Source organism: Perca flavescens, chromosome 4 (assembly GCF_004354835.1).
Source record: "Perca flavescens isolate YP-PL-M2 chromosome 4, PFLA_1.0, whole genome shotgun sequence".
NCBI classification, from domain to species: Eukaryota; Metazoa; Chordata; class Actinopteri; order Perciformes; family Percidae; genus Perca; species Perca flavescens.
The window spans coordinates 30157366-30178676 of NC_041334.1; the positions used below are offsets into that span (position 1 = coordinate 30157366).

Sequence of the window (21311 nt, forward strand, 5' to 3'; positions counted from 1 at the left end):
AATATGTTTATTTTATCATTGAAACAGCACATCCTCTGTTTTAATTTGTTTAAGAAATGCAACATACACACATTCTTATTACAATAATTCAGAATAGCATAGACAATAGGATATTTTTTTTCTAGTGAGATTAAAGTTGAAAAAATAGATACAGAGCATAAATAAAAGCGTTCAGGCTAGAGGAGGCCTCTCTGTTTAAAGAGGCTCTGTGCAGGTGCAGTGATGCCCTCTGCTGGGCCACACTGCCATTGTCATTTCTGAAGTACTGAAAACCAGTCAATGAATGATGATGACGACAAAAATAATGTGGCAGGGCTGTGAAATTGTATGGTCTAAATGTAAACATGTTAGGTTGTGAGGGACACATGTGATGGGTATGCAAATGCTTTACAGTTAATCATGTGCTCATACAGGAAAATATCTCACAGTGGTTAGTGTCACAGAAAAAAAATATAGACAGATATTTTATATACACAACTTTACACAATGCATTTTCTGTTGACCTAAATTGGGTCTGCATGTGTCTTCCACTACCTAAGGAAAATATATTATTTTTGCAGAGTGGATAGAAAAGCTTCGACCCAGAGACTGAAATTTGCTCAACAACATCATCTGAATCCATTTAGAGCAGAGGAGCACTTTAGTCAACCACTGTTGTCTGTGTCTGTGTTTGATGGAGCTATTAAAAATGTGCCAGACTGTGGCCGGGTTATCTCACTTGGTAGAGCAGGTGCACATATATAGAGGTGTATGCCGCGATGCAGAAAGTCCAGGATTCAAGTCCGACCTGGGCGATTTTCCTGCATGTCTTCCCCCTCTCTCACCTTTCATATCGGGCTGTCCTTTCCATTGAAGGCTGAAATGCCCCCCAAAAAAAATCTTTTTGTCTGGCACTGGCAGCCCATAATCTACAATAACTGCCCATTTATTTCACTTTCTTCTAGTATGTAACATATACTTTAGAATGTAATAGCAAGACATGTTTAATGTAAGAGTGAATGTATCTGTGATTCAAATAACTTCCATAACAATATCACTGCATCAATGGATATTATTAAAAGTCTTTCATTTAAAAGTAGAATTTGTCAGCCAGCAACATGCTGTATGCAGAGTTTTTTTTGTTTGTATAAAAGTCTTTGAGTTAAACTTTACACATCAGTTTCCAAGGTTTTGTAACTGATTTGTTTTAATTTAACTAAGAGGCTCTGCTCCCAGCAGAAATAGTGCCTTAGCAGCCAAAAGTTACGATATGTTAATAACATCTTTATAGATTGTATTAATTGTAAAATACAATTCCTGTATATTCCTTATCTTATATTACAATGACACATTGAAAACCTAAAGAATGTATATAATTTAACGCTTTGTTTACAATTAACGGTAGAGGCGGGTCATCTTTTCTTTTCTAGTTTACTCATTGGCTATTTAAGTAATTGACTTGTTTTGCGCGCAGGCGCAGTATACTAGGATGCGTTCTGGATGGTTGTTTGCCGTTTGCTCAGTCAGAAAAGCGACCTGAAAGGTAAGATACTCTCCACGCTCTCTCAGCATCAACGTAGATAGGATAAACTGTCTGTAACACATTTAGCAGTCGTGTAAGATGTTAACTAGATAGAGTTATCAGAGTTATGTCCATTTTTAGGATCATTTTTTCTTGCTGTAACTTACACATTTTAAGACAAGTCGTAAAGACGACCACTGAATTCACTTAATGAAGTTCTGAAGGGTGAATACGTGGCTCAAGCTCTGTCATAAACGGGACGTGTCTCTAGTTTAAAAACGTTTGAATTAACGAAAAAGCAAATGTGTTTTTTTGCTAATGTAAGTGTCGAGAGTTTCAGTGGCTAACAGTGGACTGCGCCATACGGTGACATTAAAACCGTTGCGGAAGTTGTTTGAGTTTGTCCTTTATCTCTAGTTGTAAGTCTGCATTATATCGCAACACATGGGTAACTTATTCTAAATAAAACTGTATTTAAAACTTTTTTAAGAAATCCCGTAGGAAATTGCCGTCTTTCATTTAGTTCTTTACAAGACCTTCAAATGAGTTCTCGTGCCCTCTGAGGGACTGCCTTTCTCAGTGATGTAAGTGAGGAGTAAGGAGGCAGATACTAAACCTTTGTGTCTGTGTCTCCTTAGAGGCAAAGGTCAGTAAAGAACAGACTGCTCTCTCTCCACTATTGACCCGGTTTTTTACATTGGGAAACTGGTATACATAACGAATGACTGATTACATTTAGTGTGGCAACCAGTGCTGAAACAGTTGTAATATTTTGATAGCCTACTTGATTTGGCTTTAAGACATTTAAAGGGAAACTGCGCCCAAAATTTTGCAATATTCATGCATGTTATTCTATGGTCTAAGACAGTCCAAACATTTGACTTAAAATGAACAACTCTCTCTTAAATCCCAAAACTAGAGTGCTAAAACTTGTGATGTCATCAAGTATTAATGGCGCGTTCATGCCACCTGGGAATAACAGGGACTGCCCCCGTTATTACGTTGTTTTTCCGACTGCCAGCGTTCACAATGTTCGGGATGCAAAATTACGAATCCCACTATGGCCACGCCAAGACCAGCACTACGAAGCAGCTTGATTGGTTGGGGTTAGGCATTTCACCTCGAGTGGTTAAGGTTAGGATAGCCGATTGCTCAGAGGATAGGACCTGAACAAATGGGGTTACGTTACCTTGCGTTCTCATGGACGCCTGGCCAGTAAATGCTATTGAAGGGCGGGTCCGATGTCCATGAACGCACCGTAAGTGTTGTGTGGACTGCCCTGAATTAGGAAAGCTGTTACAGATGACACAGAGCACCCAGGAGAATATATAAACATATATAATATGTTATATACGAGTATATAACCATTTTCGGTTTCAGAACTGAGAGCACTACAATAGAATAAAGCTCTTTTTTGGGGGGGGAGGGCCTTTCCCTTTTATTCGATAGTGACAGTGAATAGACAGGACAGGGGGAGAGAAAAAGATGGGATAGTCTATAACCTTTGCGTTCCACTTCCGGGATTGCTCCGGTGTTGCAGGAAATTCCGCCGGATGCATGTATTTTCCATTTCCTTCCACTTTATTTGTGTTGGAGTTTTAAATTCAGTGGATTTATGAGGAATATTGTTGACTGCTCCTCAGATCTCTGCATGGTAAATTGAGAGGGCTAGCTAGACTATCTGTCCAATCTGAGTTTTCTCTCGCACGACTATTTTGCAGCAGCTCTGCGCGGAGTTTAGCACCGCCCATGACGATTCTGACTTGTTTAAAGAACTGCCATTAAACCAGAGCATGTTTTCCTCCCATCCCCGAATGCTGTGTGGAGTAGCCAGACTCTCCTTTAGCGAGCTTTGGAGGAGGTTCTGGAAAAGTGAGACTAGAGAGGGGATGACACGCAGCAAAGGGCCGCAGGATTCGAACCCGGGCCGCTGCCAACCACTCAGACTACATGGGGCGCACGCTCTTACTGGTTAAGCTAGAGGCAGCCCCGAATAAAGCTCATGGTAGCCTGTTTACGACTTCTACCAAAATGGAAAGCTTGGATTTCTGTGTCAAGTTTGCAAGCATAATTCTCAGAAGTCCATGTGAAACACTACTTCAGTGTCACTAATGGTGTCTTTTAAGTTTTCTGCACCGCTCAACTTGGTGGAGCCAGTTGAAATGATGCTTGGCAAGCACATCAACTTTCTCGTTGAGAATTCTCCGTAGGTCTTGCCATGTACCGTCTTGTGTCTTTTTAAGGAAATTTTTGAATTCCTTGTCGCCGCACTTGGTCTTAACTCTTTCCCGCTGTTGCCACGTGGTGAAATTGCTCTCTTCTTGAAGATCCATTTCAATTTCTTTGTAACAGCAGTACACACACACACACACACACACGATACACGCAATCCTTTATTTTAGGATCGCACACTGTAGCAGACATTTTCATGGTCTATGCATGCACAATTGTCACGATCACTTGTTTTCGGTTCTGTAACACAGAATGGACGCAATCTTAAATACGGTCTAGCCCAGTGGTTCCCAACCTGGGGTCCGGGCACCCCTCAAGGGGGCGGCAAAGATCACAGGGGGTGCGCAAGTCTTCATCTGGTTTGAGGTTGAGGTAAAAAAAAAAAAATGTGCCCATGTTAAACAAATTATGATAATACCTTATCTCGAGAGTTACATCAACTTTGGTTTCGGGGGGGGGGGGAAGGGGCTCCGCTTTTCTTAGACATAAGTAGGGGGGGGCGCCAAGGAAAAAAGGTTGGGAACCACTGGTCTAGCCTATATGACATTGTGAGTTCCTTTTTTTGTTTCTTAGTTGTATTGCACATGGAGCTATTTTAGTGTTTTCTGGAGGACTCTTCTCTTTACCTTCTGTTTGTATTTGGTATTTTTTTCCTGGAAGCAGTCTATTTTCATCCCTACACAGGAAGCGTGTAACCTGTGCCCTCCTCTGTGCAGCTGGCTTCTTGTCTCCTGTGGGGCTGTTGTTCTTAGTGACAACTTTTGTGTTGTTGGCCCTTTTTAAGACTTTTCCGTAGTTTCTCTAATTTCTTATGTGACCATGCAAGTTGTCTTTTAAGTTTGACTAGTCTCTCCTTCAGGTGTGTCTTTTCTTTAATGAACTCAGCAAATTGCTTTGATGTGTAACTATATTTTTTTCTGGGGTAGATGAATCAGGTGGCTGAGCATTTACCTGTTCATTTGGCTCCCTGAGTTCTGGGTTCAAGTTGTGGATCTTCAAGATTGGATTCATTCATTGACTCTGGGTTGTCATTCATTATTTCCTGGGTCTTCCTGCCGGCAGAGGGAGTCATCAGCATTACGGGTTTTTTAGGCTTTGATCTGTCCTTGTATTTGTAGTAGCTAGTCACAAAAATAATGAGTATTAGATACAGACTGCAATCACAGATTTTCCAATAATTTAAAAGGGATAGATCACTGAAAACAACATATTACATTTTAACAAACAAAACACAAAAAATCTTACACATTGCTTGACTTAAACATATACTGTATAGATTGCTTGATTTGAGCTACCTGTTTTATAAAAAGAAGACAAACCTTCTGTGGGTCCACAACATCAGTATCCCATTCATTGTCTTTGGAGCAGCTCTAGACTTTATACTCGATGGCATTAGAAGTTTGAGACTTACTTCTCTGGTTTCTGGCTCATGTTCACAACTATTGATTTAACTTTGCTAAGCCATGGAAATAACCTATTGTAATTCTTCATTTAGGTGCTGCTCTCCTTTTTAATCTAACAAAAACATCAAACATTTGCTTTTTCACCATTCAGAATTGCAATTTTATGTAATTTTAAAATGAATATCTTTTAGTCTTGGTCTGTTGGTCAGACATAGCAAGACATTTGATAATGTCACGTTGGGCTTTCAGAAATTGTGAATGTTAAACTATTTTTTGACAAGGAATAAAAGAAAAAGAAGAATCTACACACTAATGTAAACGACTGTCAGGCCTAGTTGCAGTCCTAGTGTCAACATGATCAGTTTGAATTAAGACAGTGATGCTTGGATTTATGCCAGTGTACACACAAGGGATAAGTATAGGGATATGTTCAATACATTAGAAACAACATGCTGCTATTGATACAGCTTTTTGTACATCAGTTATTAACCCCTCGTCTTTCGCTTCTGTCATCCGTCTGCTGCCCTACGTTTTGCTGTCTATCACTGCCATTGTCTACTGCAGGCTTTTGTTCTTCCCACTTTTCACATACAGCTGACCTGGCAGTTCCAGTCAAGTATCACTTTATATCAAATACAGATAGAATAGCCTGAATGGGCACAGAAAGAGGTAGCCTAATTCTCATCAGAAGGCCATGAGCTACACTCATATTTTACATTTGCACTGTTGGTTCCGTTACATGATAGACCAGAGTGTTTTTTTTTTTTTTACCTGCACAGCTAGGCTGATTTGCTACATCAACTCTAATGACTGCTCTTTTTGTTAGACATTGTTTTCCTTCTCAGGCCTACCTCTCTGTCGTGTCCCCTTCCAACTGCAGCACAGTCAGTGATATCCTTTCCAATTTGCAAGTTATTTGCTTGACTTCCTCCCAAATTAGCTAGGCCTATGAATGATTTATCAGTGTTGGTAAAGCATGACTGCTGGAGAGTCCCCTCATCTTTGATGGCCCAGAGAGCTGTGGTCAAGCCCAGAAACTGTGTGGTCGAACGGTTTGTGTGCGTTTTCATGCCAAGCGTGTTTGAATAGCCTGTCCGAGCCTTTCAGAAACTGCTGGTCTGGCTGTCATGTGCGGTACAAGTGGGGAAGTATGAATTCAGTGTGACAGGATAGTGTGTATGTGCTTGTGAAATAGCGTGAGAAGAGGAAGCGTCAGTGTGACTGAATATACTAGGACTCTCTCATAGATTGCTATATTTTGCATCCTAGCACAGAACAGAAAGGACTAAAGCGCTGTCATCTCGGATGACCACTGATCAAGTGGAAAGTCCTATTTAGCTTAGCAGCTCGACTGTAACTTTTGTGTCTCATCTCGGTTGTCAAAGCTAACAAAATGTAGCCCTACGTCTCCAGATAGATATGGAGGGGTTAAGTGACCCCAGCCTTAAGAGGCGGCCAAGCATTCTGGGGAATGCAGATGAAAGGTTCCTCTGGTGGAAATGGAGATAAAGTTTCTTGAGACTTTTCCTGAGTTCCAGTGGTGGAAAAAAAATCTATTATAGGGGTGTTGTATGGCAGAAGGGAGGTCAAGGGAACACAGCCTGGTTGGGAAGGGACATCTGCATCCTTCACTCTGGGTAAGACATAAGATCATAATGTGGACTTTGGACAGGTGATGCTGTAGAGGGTAGACATGTCCGATTCATTGTGTAGGTGTGTGTGTGAGTCACTCTTTATGTTTTCAGAACTAAACTGGGTTATTGGTTGGGTTGTTAAGACCATATTGGTAGTTCTGTGACTCAATTGAGTGTGACAAATCCTCACAAATCTTGTCTCTTGTGATCAGTTTGGTAACCAAGTTCTTAACCAAATCTTAACATTATAAGCTTCACAAAGGTAGAATTTATTGCCGAGCTATGGTATTGATTTCTCTAACACTATGTTTGTGTTGCATAAAATTGTAAATTCCCAAAGTGGTCTCCAGTTTGTGGCTTCGGTTTGTTGCAGAATGAAAGAATTCACTTCAGGTTAATTTTGGTATAAACTTGGGGCGACCTCTAGCTCACCCAGTAGAGTGTGTGCCCCATGTAGGCTAAGTCCTTGGCAGTGGCCCGTGTTCGAATACGACCCGCGACCCTTTCCTGCATGTCATCTCTCCCCCCCCCTCCCCTTTCCTGTCTTCAAGCTATTTTATCAACTAAAGGCCATAAAAGCCCAAACAAATCATCTTTAAAAAAAATAATAAAATGTTTTGATTTAAATTTAAAACAGAATAACAAGGTAATATGATAGTATTTCTTTAAAGAAGCACTGTCTAGATGTGACCTAACAAGCCCCGTTTTTTCTTTTTTTTTTTTTCTCCTCAATCCCTCTAACCCATTTTTTTTTCTCAATCCCTCTAAGCTACTTTGACAGTCCTGCAATGTTGGTACAGGTTTAAACTAGGCCAAATGTGATGTTTTCAGTAGCATTTGGCAACGTTTGACTTCTTGACTTGACACTGTGTCTATCTACGTTGGAACTCCTCCTAGTAAACTTTTTCACATAATCATCATGCCAGGCCAAGATAATAACTTCAGTAGTTTATTTTGTCTTATAGTAGATAAGTGTCTTTGATTGATCTCGACCCCCCGACCTTTAGCCGATTAGTCATGATCGAGATCCGATTCCAAAGGTCGATATGATTAGTCAATACATTAGTAATACCTCCCTTGTAGTCATTCAAGCGACACCCTTCTGTTTAAACAGGTTACTTGGCCTAAAAAATTTTGTAATATGTGAATGTTGTTGGGTTATATAACAATAGTGCCATATTAAGCATAAAATATATACTGAATGTAGCCTAGTACATGCTTAATATGATTTCTTGAATCTCACCTGCTTTTTAGTTTGGTTAATTGGATGACTGTTGTTGTGAGAACTTGTAATTCTATAATAGCGGCTTCTATATTTTCTATCAAGGAATGACATTGTTGTTGAGTGCTGCTGAAATTGTGAAAAAAAGTTTCAAGGATCAAACCGCAGACAACAGAAAATACTGAATGCAGACACTTTTTGTTCCTTTTTCGTGAAACTTGGCCTCACTGTTCTCACTTCTTGTTTTTGTTTCCAGTCCCAAACCATGAATATTGTGGGCCAGTTTGCGGAGACGGTGTTTGTGACGGTGAAGGAGCTGTACCGTGGCCTTAACCCCGCCACTCTCACCGGAGGGATCGATGTCATTGTGGTGCGACAGCCTGATGGATCGTTCCAGTGTTCCCCCTTTCACGTCCGCTTTGGCAAGCTGGGTGTGCTGCGTTCCAAGGAGAAGATTGTCAGTGTTTCTCTGTCTCATTACATTATTTTAACTACAATTCTACTACAGTTCTATCGCTCCGCTTTTTTTCTTTGACACATACATGCATCACTGTGATTTTAGGTGGACATTGAGATCAATGGAGAATCAGTTGACCTGCACATGAAGCTGGGTGACAATGGAGAAGCTTTTTTTGTGGAGGAAAATGAAAACAAGGAGGTAAGAGACCAACATTTGATGACCATGGGCCCATTCTCAATTCTTTGGTAACTTCATTTGGGCAGTCTGTTATCGGTTTCCATCATTATAAACGTTTATTTGTTATCCACCTCAGTCCCAGGTCCCAGCCCATCTGTGCACCTCCCCAATTCCTCTTGAGGTCCCTGAGGAGATCGAAGAAACCCCTGAGGGATCCTCCATCACCGGATCTGGCGCCCGCAGGAAGAAACGTCGCCGCAAACGCATGCGTTCTGATTCTCACCTGAGAGAAGAGGCCAGCTCCTCATCAGATGAGAGAGAAAGAGAGAAGGAGTGGGAGAGAGAAAGTGATCAGGCCGTGCAGGAAAGCCCTGCTAAAGAAGAGCCCGTCACACCATTGCAACTCAGGTCAGTGATTTAAAAAAAAAAAAAAAAGAAAAAAGAAAAAAGTTTTATTGGCAAATCATTTCTATGACTTGCTGAAATGACAATGCTTTTGCTTTTACAACGCAAACTTGAAATAGGTGAACTTGAAATAAAAATATATGTGACTGACATTGTTAAATTTGGGTCAAGGTGGCATAGTATTTCACCATTTTGGTCACTATTAGATTGAGACGCTACAATGAGCAGAAAGCAGCTGAAAGCTACATGCTGGAATGTTGGTTCGCATTGGGATTGTCAATACTAGAAACCTTTTACAGGGAGTCATGTGGATCAATGTTTAAACCTTCAAAGGTAACACAGCAGTTTCAAAATATCTTCCTGCGTGTGTGTTATAGTAAATCAGTGTACTACTCGCTATCTGAGGAGACAAATGAGATGCTGGGGGCCACACAGACCAGAGGCACTCATCCACACTCGGATGGAGAGCAGTCACCCATGGAAAGGTGATGATGGTTCATACAATGTCTTTATTGATTGATTCATTTGTGTGCATTGAGCAGCGTCACTGAGGCAGTTTGAGAAAGAGATAATGTCTTAATGATTTTATTCATTTAATTGAACCTTTTTTTTCTTCATCTCTCTTATCCATTTCTCCTTCACGGCAGTGTGTTCTACAGCCGGTCATCCTCTCCTAAGAGCGACTCCGAGCTCCTGGTTAGACCCGTAGAGTCGTCTGGGCCTCAGATGCAGTGGAACTGGGGAGGTTTTCCCATGGTATGGCATCACACACACACACACACACACACACACACACACACACACACACACACACACACACACACACACACACACACACACACACACACACACAGATGTGCTTTTACTGCCTACCCAGGTTTTGCTGTAGATTTTGAGAATATCATGCTGACACGCTGTTTAAAATTGCTGTCTCTGCTCTTCCCCCTCACAGCTGTGTCAATCTGAAAGGACACCAGTGGAGTTACAACATATCTCCCCTAACAACAGTTCTCATTTCCGCACCATTAAGAGACAGGACTCCTTTGACAAGGACTATGAGCCTGTGATCAGCTGTGGCAGAGTGGGCAGTGTAACAGTGGTCCGGCCACAGCCCAGGACTCATTCCCCAGACCTAGGTAGCGACACTATGCAAACCAACCCATTATATATGGAGGAAAACTCTTACACTACCCATTCAACCCCCCCTGACCTCTCCAAGTCTTCAGCGGAGACTAATGTGGACTCAACACAGGCACTTGAATTCACATTCGGGGAAGAGGAGAAGAGAGAATCACCTTCTTATTCAGCTAATCTAATTAATGGTACAGATTATCTTGCTAGCAAAGAAAGCACAATCAGTGTTGTTCATAATAGCACTGTGACTGACAGTGTGACCAAACCAAACAATGCACAAATAAAACTCATTAATGAGAGCAAAGACTGCACAGTCACTGCAACAAGTCCAAGTAGTACAGAGTTATCAAATCCACAGCAGCAGGGTGCCTTATCGGTGCAAAATGAACAGGGTTCCACCAGTAGTGCCCCTGTCAGCGAGGGGGACACTGGGATAGATCCCTGTGCTGAGGTAGGGGAGGAGGACCGTGGACCTGGAGGGACTGAAGGGTCAATGGGAGGCTCCTTAACCAACAAAACGGAGGGTTCAGCAGACCCTTCTGAGGCATCTTCCAAAGTAGAGCAACAGGACAAGAAGAAAGGTGAAGTATTTTTCTAAGCTCATTTACTAAGCTAAGTTACTTTTTAGCTTGTGTCCTTAAAGGAACACGCCGACTTATTGGGAATTTAGCTTATTCACCATAACCCCCAGAGTTAGATAAGTCGATACATACCCTTCTCATCTCCGTGTGTGCTGTAAGGCTGTCTGACGGCTCCAGCGGCATCAGGCCAGCACAGAACATGCAGGTGAATGGTTCCAGTAATCCTACTGCTCCGAATAAGTGACAAAATAACGCCAATATGTTCCTATTTACATGTTTTGATTCGTACAGTCACAGCATGTACAAAAAACAACGTAACATGAGACACAGCCATCTTCTATCCCTAAACAAACCAGGAACTATATTCTTAGGCGGAAGAATATAGTACTTTTGGCGGAGTGATATGCTCGCAGCAAGCCTGTCTGAGAATATAGTTCCCAGCTTGTTTACGGTTAGAAGATGGCTGTGTCTCATGTTACGTTGTTTTGTGTACACGCTGTGACTCTACAAATCACAACATGTAAATAGGAACATGTTGGCGTTATTTTGTCACAATTTGGAGCAGTAGGATTACTGGAACCATTCACCTGCAGGATCTGTGCTAGGCTAAGCTAATGCTGGAGCAGTCAGACAGCGTTACAGCACGCACGGAGATGAGAAGGTATGTATGGACTTATCTAACTCTGGGGGTTACGGTGAATAAGCTAAAGTCCCAATAAGTCGGCGTTTTCCTTTTTAAACTAAAGATGTGTTCAAAGTCTCATTCTAGACCTTTTGTGTTAAAAACAAATTCCGTTTATCTCAATGTTCACCAGTTGGGTTAATGTGTAATTCATGTTGCAGGTAAACGTAATCACCATCTAGGACCAACAGATATTTACTTGGATGATCTGACCACGTTGGACCCTGAGGTGGCTGCACTCTACTTCCCCAAGAGGTAAAAAGACACATAAGAAGTGGATCCTTTTTAATTCATATACAGTATGAAACACTAAGTAATTAAACACTTAAGGCGGCAATCTCCACAGTAACGGATTACCATTGAAACCACTCCAGTAAGTGTGCTGTCTAGTGTGCTGTCTATGAAGTGTTGAAAACCTTGAGTGTCTGTTGTCCCTGGCAGTGAGACAGAGGGAGCTTCTCAGCACGGGGCGGAGCAGGGCTCCTGCTCAGGGAGCCAGTCGCCTCAGTCAGTGGGCAGCGGGGCCATGGACAGCGGTACGGAGTACCTGTCCGATTCCACCTCCTACAACATGGACATCAGCATGTCCCTCTGCGGACAAGAGGGTGACACCAGCCAAATCACTAAAGGTAAGTGAGAGTGAATGCGTGCTGCTGGACTGTGTCTGCGATGTGTACTGGGACATGAAGGATTGGGCAGGTTCTCCCGGTGGAGCCAAATCAGTTGTCGTTTTGTTTTTGCCGTTAATCCAGAAAAGTTTATGGAGCACATTGTGACCTACCAGGATTTTGCCAACAATCCAGGAATCATTGAGGATCCAAACCTTGTGATCTGCATCAACTCCAAGTAAGATTGGGATTTGTTTACTTATATAATTGCAATGCATTACAAAATGTTGTTTTAACTTTTCATGTCCATGATTGTTCATCAGCTGGCTTTCATCTTTCACAGCTATTATAATTGGGCAGTGGCTGCTCCAATGGTCTTGTCAATGACAACGTTCCAGAAAAGCCTTCCCAAGGTATTTTATTGTTTCGACACTTATCCACCTCAACCTCAATTGTGTAAATGAATTGGGCTTTCTTCATGTTCAGTTACAATCATTTAGTGATGCACCGATGTGAAAATTGTGGCCGATACCGATCACCGATATTAATATTGCTGTTATGGCCGATACCGATATTTACCGATGTCAATATCTCTGTATAGAACACATTTTTTATGATAATCAAATAAGGAACTATTTTCCAAAAGGCATTTTTTTTACTTTCGTGATTTATTTTCAGAAATCACTGATATTGGGCACCTTTACCTGTGTGCAAAATATGTCATCAGATTTTCAGAAGAAAAAATAAATATTTATATAAAAATACATTTTTAAAAGGATACAAGTGTGTCCTGAATTCACACTATGAGCCTATAAGCCAACCCTGAGTATTCACAATAAACATCTAACTCACTTGAGACCAAGTCACTGTATTCTGTGAACATTGTACAAACCTTTAAAGTACAGTAGTAGGCCTTAAATGGCCAAAGCCAAAAGTATTCTAGGCCGAGATAAGCCAGAAAATGTGTTTTTGGCTCATATGGATGAAAGACACCAAATCCCAGAATGCACTTGCTTTGCTGCTTAGACTCTACTCCCAAGCCACGCCCACCTACAGACCAACAGTGAGGCGGCATTCACCTTAACCCAAATGTGTTTTATTGTCATTTCAACCATATACACGAAACAACATTTTACCGTGGCTGTAATGGTTACACATTTAAAATGTATAAAAACGACATACGAAACAGGTGTTTACAGTCAACCAAGCGCTAATGCTAGTATGCATTGGCTGAACTTTACGTGTGTGTGCAATAGCTACATGTAGCAGATTATAAACACAGTTGTAAATTTGCGTGAAATGTAGACTGGTCGGCATTTACTAGTCATAAACTTCCCCAGCAGTTAGCATTTAGTTGGATACAAGCAGCTAATTTCTGCACAAGTCCGTGTTAACAAAATCTCCACTCTTACCCGGCGACATGTTTCCACAACAAGAAAAACACCGTAGTCTCTGAACTCGCGATGGGAGTTTGGTTTAAGTTGGATGTACTCCAGTTTGTTGTCTAATGAGCAGACACTTGCAACCAGGATTGATGGAACAGGTGGCTGGCTAGCGTTAGCTTTCCACCTAGCTAGGTTAGCTATACTCCAGCCCCCGTTTGCGTTTCACCACTGAGAATGTCCCCCCATGATCGCGGCTGCTGCCCGCTCCGGCCGCCGCTGCTGCCCGCTGGTCAAACTAACCTGTACGGTGGGCCGCAGCAACCGAACAGCAACCTCTTATTTCCGAACATTCATCTCTCCCCCGCCCACCGAGATCCGGTGGTCTACTAAAATTTCCTTTTTTTTTTTTTTTTTTTTTTTTAAAGAGCTTTATTAAGTTTTTACAAATTACAATTTATACATTTAAACATAAAGTAGGCTACCTGACATAAATATAAACCATACAAGAATTAAACAAATATAACTAATAAAATAAAATGTGCAAAACCTAGCTTAAGTGTAAAGTGCCTAGAGCCTCTCATAAAGTGCATAGAGATATTTATACTAGGGCTGTCAATCGATTAAAAAAAATTAACTAATTAATTGCACAATTTGCTGTAATTAATCGCGATTAATCGCTTTTTTGAATTGAGACTGAAGCTTGTAATAATGGATATTTAAATGCTAAATCACTTAACTTTGCAAATATGAAGAAAAAACCAAACAAGGAAAGGTTCTGCTAAGTTCAGAATGTTTAATATCTTTCAGAACAACAGCAGCAACAATTTGGCTTATTTAGTCCTGCTGAAGGCTTCTGAAACGGCTAGAAACTGTCTGACTTGAGAGCAGATTTTTGTCACCGTCCCCGGCTGCTGTCGCCTGCTCTCGTCTACTTTACAGGCGAGGCGCAGTTCATCTCCAACGAGCCTATGTTCAGTCGGCGGCAGGGCAGTCGGGACTCACCCGGAAATGGCGAGCGGAATGAGGTGACTAGTCTCTCAAAATCTGACGAAAATCTTCTAAACTGACCTGTGTTGAGCTGAAATGAAGACAGATTCAGCAACTGCACGGCCTATTTCTCGCTTAAAATGTTTTCAGAAACATGTTTCAGTGAAATATTTTAGTACAATATGAGATCGTATTCTGAACGGCCGCCATGACAGTCTGGCGTTCAATATCCGGAGAAAACAAACCAATGTGACGCGTTCGTCCAATCAGCTGCCGGTTTTCATTACTTGGGCAACAATACAGAGTAGCGCCGCCTGCTGTTATGGAGACATATTACGTTTCTCAGCCGCCACATGAAGTAAACAAACACAGCTGCGTTAATTTCGTTATTTTTTTTTAACGAGTTAAATATAAAAGAATTAACGCAAAAATTAACGCGTTAATTTTGACAGCCCTAATTTATACTAATTTATACTACTAAAGTTTCCAGTGTCCCACTTCGCTGCAGATTCCATCTGCAAAAACCAGCATCCCCGCCCACACTTTTTCTTCTTCTTCTTCTGATTTCAGCAGTACAGACGCTGTTAAGCGTATTACTGCCCTCCACAGGTCAGATTTAGATCTAAATTCTCACACACTCACATCTAAGCCTGCACACACGTCAAATACACAGGAATGATTCACATCGGCCCTATTTTGACATCGGAACGATACAGATGTGTAAAAAAATCACCATATCGGCCGATATTATATTGGCGACCGATATATCGTGCACCACTACAATGATTAATCAAACTGATCACCAAGTTATTTTTGTTATTGATTCACGAGTTAACAACACAAGGCAGGTAAGATTGTAGTTATGTTGACGGGATTCATGCTGTATATTCTTTGCCTTCTTTTTGTGTGTGTTACTCGTATAGAGTACGATAGAGCGGCTGGTGAAGGACAAGATGCCCAAAAAGTCTGGACGCTGGTGGTTCTGGAGGAGAAGAGACATGGATAATAACCAGGTACATTCTTTAAAATTCCTGCTAATGGTTATTCATTGAGTTACGGGTGTACCTGCAAGAAAGGAATTGTTATATTGCACCTGCAATGATTACATGCAATAATCTCCATTGCATAGCTTGGGTTGGTTTTATGCTAAGTGTTTGACGGGTTAGGTACAGGAAGAAGCAACTGGTCTGTTTGTAAAAAAACAAAAAAACACCATTGCTACTTCAGACTGATCTCATGAAATGGCGTATGTATGACACGCCAATTCGTATGCCATTATTGGCGTGTTATCAAGACGCATACTCGCTTTTTAGCGTGTTTATCAAAGCCATTTGGCCTCCACTGACTTACATTACCTTGCGATTGCGTGTGAATTCACGCCGTAGCGAGTCGTATGAAAGGGCGAGAGTCCGCATAGGGAGGGAGGTTGGTTGGGGTGGCGGATGGGTAAAACACAGGACTTTGACCCAGGAGGAGAGCGGGGATTGTGTCCCACGTGTGGCGTTTCCTTAAAGCCAACCCCGTTTTTCTTTTCCTAAACCCAACTGTAGCTTTCTTCTCGCGATAACACGGCAAGACGGCGTCAACAAGCCAGTAGCGTGTATGTTTACGCTCGCTGTATACAGCGTAGACATACACGCGGATAGCTCAAAATGCGTACAGATAACACGCCACTTAGCTTAAGAACGTCGGCATGTATGTTTACGCAAAGTCATGATACCATGTTGTCTACTTGACGTTGTTGGTTAGAATGTATCTGATAATGTAATCTTGTTTTTCAGCAAAAGAACTTAAAGGAGGCGCAAGAGGAGCCGCTGGCAATTGTTTCTTCCACAGTAAAGTAAGTCGCCTCACTAAGCAATGATCTAACACCGGTTAAGGAAGCTTACGTCCTGTGTTTAGTTGGAATCTGGTCCCGCTGATCTACAGCTTTCTTTTGTAATGTTTGAGTGTACTTAAGGACATTCAAATGTACTGTTGGAAAGACTAATACAAGGACAGCCAGTACATGTTTATTCATTTTTATTTTGTTTTTTTTTGGTTGTACATAATATATATAATACTATATTAATAACAACATATAATGCACATACTTGAACAATTCTGTAAATAAAAGCCAACATTTTGGCCAGAAATACTGGCTTTTTTCTGTAGCTCACCAGGCAGCCAAATGTCAGATTTATAATTTTGTAGGTACTTGTATCACATCTACTGAATTACTTTAAACTCTATGTCCTATGGACAAACACAAAAGAAGAAAACACAAAGCCGTCCAAGTAAACCAAAAACTTCTCATAGCTTGTACTTGTAGTTAAATTTTTGAGAAGGTGCAAGTCACCTTTAGATGGATCTTCTACATAACTGAAGAGTCTCCTCACATATGCACCTCAACACAAGAACTGATAAATGGGGCAAAAGGATTTTTATCCTTTTATCCTAAGACATTTTGTGTATCAATTCAAACTATCATTATGTAGTTGACCTTTGCACCACCAGAGTGTGCTCAGACTCTGTCCATATAGTGCATTACTCAATAAATATTCTATCCTATATTCAGTTGTCATGATGAGCAGCTACGTCAGCGTTTGACAAAGCTAAAGTTTAAGATATGTGAAGGCAATCCGTGATACAGATCACCATGTTGAGTGTTTTTTTTTTTTTTTTTTTTACTGTCATGCACAGATCACTAAATAATTTTATTTGTAAGTGTTGGAGTTTATCAATTATCAATAAATACGCTGCGACAGTGAAATCTAAGCCCAACACAAAGTGTTAATTGACTTGTGTGTTGTTTCTCCAGAGCCACGTTGGATGACATCGACAGTGATGAAGTGGCGGGCCTCGGCCGAAAAGCCATGATTCCTTCCAGCCTATCAACGGAAACCCTCAGCGCCACTCAGTGTATCACCCAGATGTACCGCAAATCACTACGTCTGACCTCTAATCAGATAGTAAGACACACACACACACACACACACACACACACACACACACACACACACACACACACACACACACACACACACACACACACACCCACATTCAGATGCCCACATAAATGTTTAATGTATGTAGAGGATGACCACTCTGTCCACTTTAGCTAACTCTCCTTTTTCATAACCAGGAGAAGTTAAACCTGCGTGAGGGAGCCAACAAGGTGGTGTTCAGTGTGACCACACAATACCAAGGCACCTGCCGCTGTGAGGCTGCCATCTACCTGTGGAAGTGGGACGATCGCGTCATCATATCAGACATAGACGGCACCATCACTAAGTAAAAACAACTGTTTCCTTGCACGCTATGGTGTATATGTAACCCAATAGACCATTGGCTCCAAAGCAATTCATAGATCCTATCACTATTAAAGATGTACTGTGGAACATTGTTTAAACCTACATAGTTACAGTATTATGAGTCTTCACTGTCTGTCTGCTGCAGGTCTGATGCTCTGGGTCACATTCTACCTCAGTTTGGAAAAGACTGGACACACAAAGGCATCGCCAAACTCTACCACAAAATACACCAGTATGTAAAATGACTTGTTTGGAAAATATTATCGGCAGTCAAAGAGCAAAAACCATCAACGTTTTTTCCTTTTTTACCAGGTCCTTTTACTGAACTTTTACACACATTACTCGCACCTTAACAAGCAAAAGCAGATCAGATCCACTGCTGATGTTTTCATTCTGATGTAATATTAGTTGCAGCTGAGTCGCTAATCTGCATTGCCAGATGTTTCCCTGTTTGTCTCCATTTTCATATGCCTTATGTTGTGCTTTTAAAACGAGCTCAGCTGCTCACTTATTTGACTAAAGATTGGATTCTATTTGAAATGCTGATCTTCTGTTACACAAATCCAGAGAAATAGGATATACATATGTGTTGTGGAAAGTATTGATGCAACTATTCGGTGACTTAATGCTGTAGGTCAACTCAGTTACAAGCAATAAAAGTGGAAAACTCCACATTCTTCTTATTCCAGGTTATGAAACTAAAATGCTAATGTGGTCACTCCTTTCATTGCAGAAATGGCTATAAGTTCCTGTATTGTTCAGCACGGGCCATAGGTATGGCTGCCATCACTAAGGACTACCTTCAATGGGTCAATGACCAAGGCATTGTCCTCCCTCAAGGCCCTGTACTGTTGGCCCCAAGCAGCCTCTTTTCAGCACTACATAGGTAACAAATACTACTACTACATCTTTACAGATAGTGTACCACTAATACACTGTAGCGTTAACTGAATGCACTGGACTTGGCTCTGCCTCGTGTGTGTGTGTGTGTGTGTGTGTGTGTGTGTGTGTGTGTGTGTGTGTGTGTGTGTGTGTGTGTGTGTGTGTGTGTGTGTGTGTGTGTGTGTGTGTGTGTGTGTGTGTGTGTGTGTGTGTGTGTGTGTGTGTGTGTGTGTGTGTGTGTGTGTGTGTGTGTGTGCGTGGCGCCACTCCACTGTATGAAATACATAAATGTATGCAAGGAGACAAACATTTTAATAATACAGATGTCCATTTTGACTATGTCCTGACCTGTGCAGAGAGGTTATTGAGAAGAAGCCGGAGGTGTTTAAAATTGCCTGTCTCAGTGACATCAAGGACCTGTTCAACCCACAGAGGGAGCCCTTCTACGCGGCCTTTGGCAACAGGACCAACGTAAGCAACTCTGCAGACTAGCTCTTAATACAGCCATAACCTTCAGCAACAAGTGTTTTCAGTCAAGCTATTCCAGGTTGGCAACGATTTTAGCCTCTGGCACAAACCTGTGTGTACATAATCACAGAGAGATCATGCCTGTTAGGAAAAAGGCAAAGAACACACCCATGGGTTTTAGATGTTTTTACTTATTATTTTCAATATACACTTCTTGTTATGCACTCCAGCAAGGGGGTACTGGGGTTTGCTTGTTGGATATAAAGTTAACACTGGCTTATGTTTTATGATTATGGACGAGTGCTATAACAGCCAAACAGTCGTTTTAGTTTACATAGATACTGCAAAGGTTAAAGTCCCACTGAAGCTAGTCTGTGTGACTGTATGTTTTGCTGCCTTACATCTTGCAGGATGCTTATGCCTACAAGCAGGTTGGGGTGCCTGATACCAGGTTATTTACCGTCAACCCAAAAGGAGAGCTCATCCAGGAGAGGAGTAAAGTCAACAAGTCCTCGTAAGTGTGCAACAGAACACAGATATAAACACCCTTTCCGCCCTTTTTAAGCTTTGAAAAATTCTGACAAAACTACATTTGTCTGTGTGTGTTTTGCAGGTACAGCCAACTCAGTGAATTGGTGGAACATTTCTTCCCAATGCTGTATGTCGGGAGCAGCACATCCTCTGCTTTGGACTGTCCAGAGTACAGCAGTTTCTCCTATTGGAAGGAGCCTCTGCCAGAACTGGACCTGGATGCACTACTGTAGACACACACCCACATCTACCAAAACACCACACACACACAGGTTTTATAGCAAGCACATATACTCTCTTCATTTACTCTTTTTTTTTTTTTTTTTTTTTTTTTTTTTCCTGAAAGGCATGAGACTTCCCAGAATGCCTGAATACTGCCTTTGACAGACCTGCCAACTGTAGTGCCTGTTTACAAGACACTGAATGAACTGGAACAGAAAGAGGTGACTGTCCCGTCTTATAAAGATCGAGCCAAATTAAGTCATAATATACATGGACTCAACATTTCAAACTTGAGTGTAAAAGCATTACGCAGTACTTAATCTCAGTGCACACAATATTTAGCTATTTTAATGTGTAAATCCTACAATGAACGTGACACAACTGGACAAATATGCCCTTGGACTGTTTTAGTTTTTTGTTATTGTGTCTCGTATCCAGTATCATAGTCATTCCAAAATATGGATTTGAATTGTGTAGTATAACACTTGTCACACATTTCAGCTCCAAACACTTACCAAAAACACATTTGTATAAAAATGTAGTTGTATTAGATACGTATTGTATATTAGTAATGCCTAAATTCTGCACATGCCAAAACTATTGCCTGTTTTCTGTGACTGAGCTGGAAATTGTCAGTTCACTGCTCTGAGCTCATGCTCTGAGCCCAAACAGACCCAGGTACACACAGCTACAAAACAAACCTGTTATCCTTCTTTCAGTTGAGATTGTGTGTAGTGGAGGGAGGGTTTCTATAGCTCCATGTACCAAGCAACCAAATATGGTGTGAGAATGTATTTAACAAGCTTTGGATTATTTGAAGTCAGTTTGACCCTAATAAGTACGAGATAACTGGGTTTCGCCCTGAGCAATGTTGAGCTATATTCTGTTTTTGTCAAGCAGCAGTGTTTTCTGTTTACATTTGACTTACCTGAGTCCTGAGTAATTAGAGCTTTGAATGGGAAGCTAGCTGTAAGGTGTGGTAACTGCTAAATCAAAGCCTGCAGATGAATATGGAGTATGAGTTGGTTGTAAGGGACAAAAGCAGTATTTCTTAATACCTGAGGATTGCAGTACACGATCTGAGCAGATGATCATTGTGAAACTACAACATGCCTTCCTTTCAGGTACCGTAATACCAAGTTTAGAAATGTTTGTACACTACATAAATGCGGAGGTGGGCCAGGCAGACATGACTTTTTATTTTTATTTAGTGTAAACAGACCTTGGAGAGGAACAGTAGTGGTTTAGCCTGGCGCTGTGCTTTTGTACTATGATGACTGTTATATTTATTATTTTTTGCATATCTTATCATCCAAATGTGTGGAAATACATTGGAGCTGAGGATTTTGCTGTTACTTTTTAAACAAATTGTATAGAAATATATAAATTTAAAATAAAGCACCACCTGTTATCTTTGTCAGTGTGAAATGATTGATATTTACATTCAATGTACTTTTTTTTTCCTTCTTTTGTACTTAATTAAAAGAGACAAATTGAAATTCCC

The 21311-nt window shown here is 41.2% G+C and overlaps 1 protein-coding gene across 2 annotated transcripts; it reads left to right on the forward strand.

Annotated features, from left to right (window-relative positions):
- The first annotated feature begins 1459 nt into the window (after nt 1-1459).
- LOC114553993 (phosphatidate phosphatase LPIN2) lies at nt 1460-21223 on the forward strand. 2 transcript variants are annotated; one of them, XM_028575513.1, is made up of 20 exons: nt 1460-1522; nt 8249-8449; nt 8555-8650; nt 8766-9037; nt 9412-9519; nt 9679-9790; nt 9987-10749; nt 11593-11686; nt 11873-12060; nt 12184-12277; nt 12383-12452; nt 15335-15424; nt 16193-16251; nt 17212-17362; nt 17536-17684; nt 17850-17936; nt 18438-18590; nt 18943-19057; nt 19465-19568; nt 19668-21223. In XM_028575513.1, the coding sequence occupies exons 2-20, from the start codon at nt 8258-8260 to the stop codon at nt 19816-19818; spliced, it is 3048 nt and encodes a 1015-aa protein (XP_028431314.1). In that variant the 5' UTR covers nt 1460-1522; nt 8249-8257; the 3' UTR covers nt 19819-21223. The 2 variants fall into 2 exon arrangements, with proteins under 2 accessions (XP_028431314.1, XP_028431315.1); XM_028575514.1 differs by having other exon boundaries at nt 9682-9790.
- Nucleotides 21224-21311: the final 88 nt, after the last annotated feature.

What these genes read in the sequence shown, in the direction of transcription:
- LOC114553993 (XM_028575513.1), top strand. Translation starts at nt 8,258, where the DNA reads ATGAATATTGTGGGCCAGTTTGCGGAGACGGTGTTTGTGACGGTGAAG. An exon ending in GCAACAGGACAAGAAGAAAG is followed by an intron (nt 10,750 to 11,592) that starts GTGAAGTATTTT and finishes TTCATGTTGCAG; the next exon opens with GTAAACGTAATCACCATCTA. An exon ending in CCTTTGGCAACAGGACCAAC is followed by an intron (nt 19,058 to 19,464) that starts GTAAGCAACTCT and finishes TACATCTTGCAG; the next exon opens with GATGCTTATGCCTACAAGCA.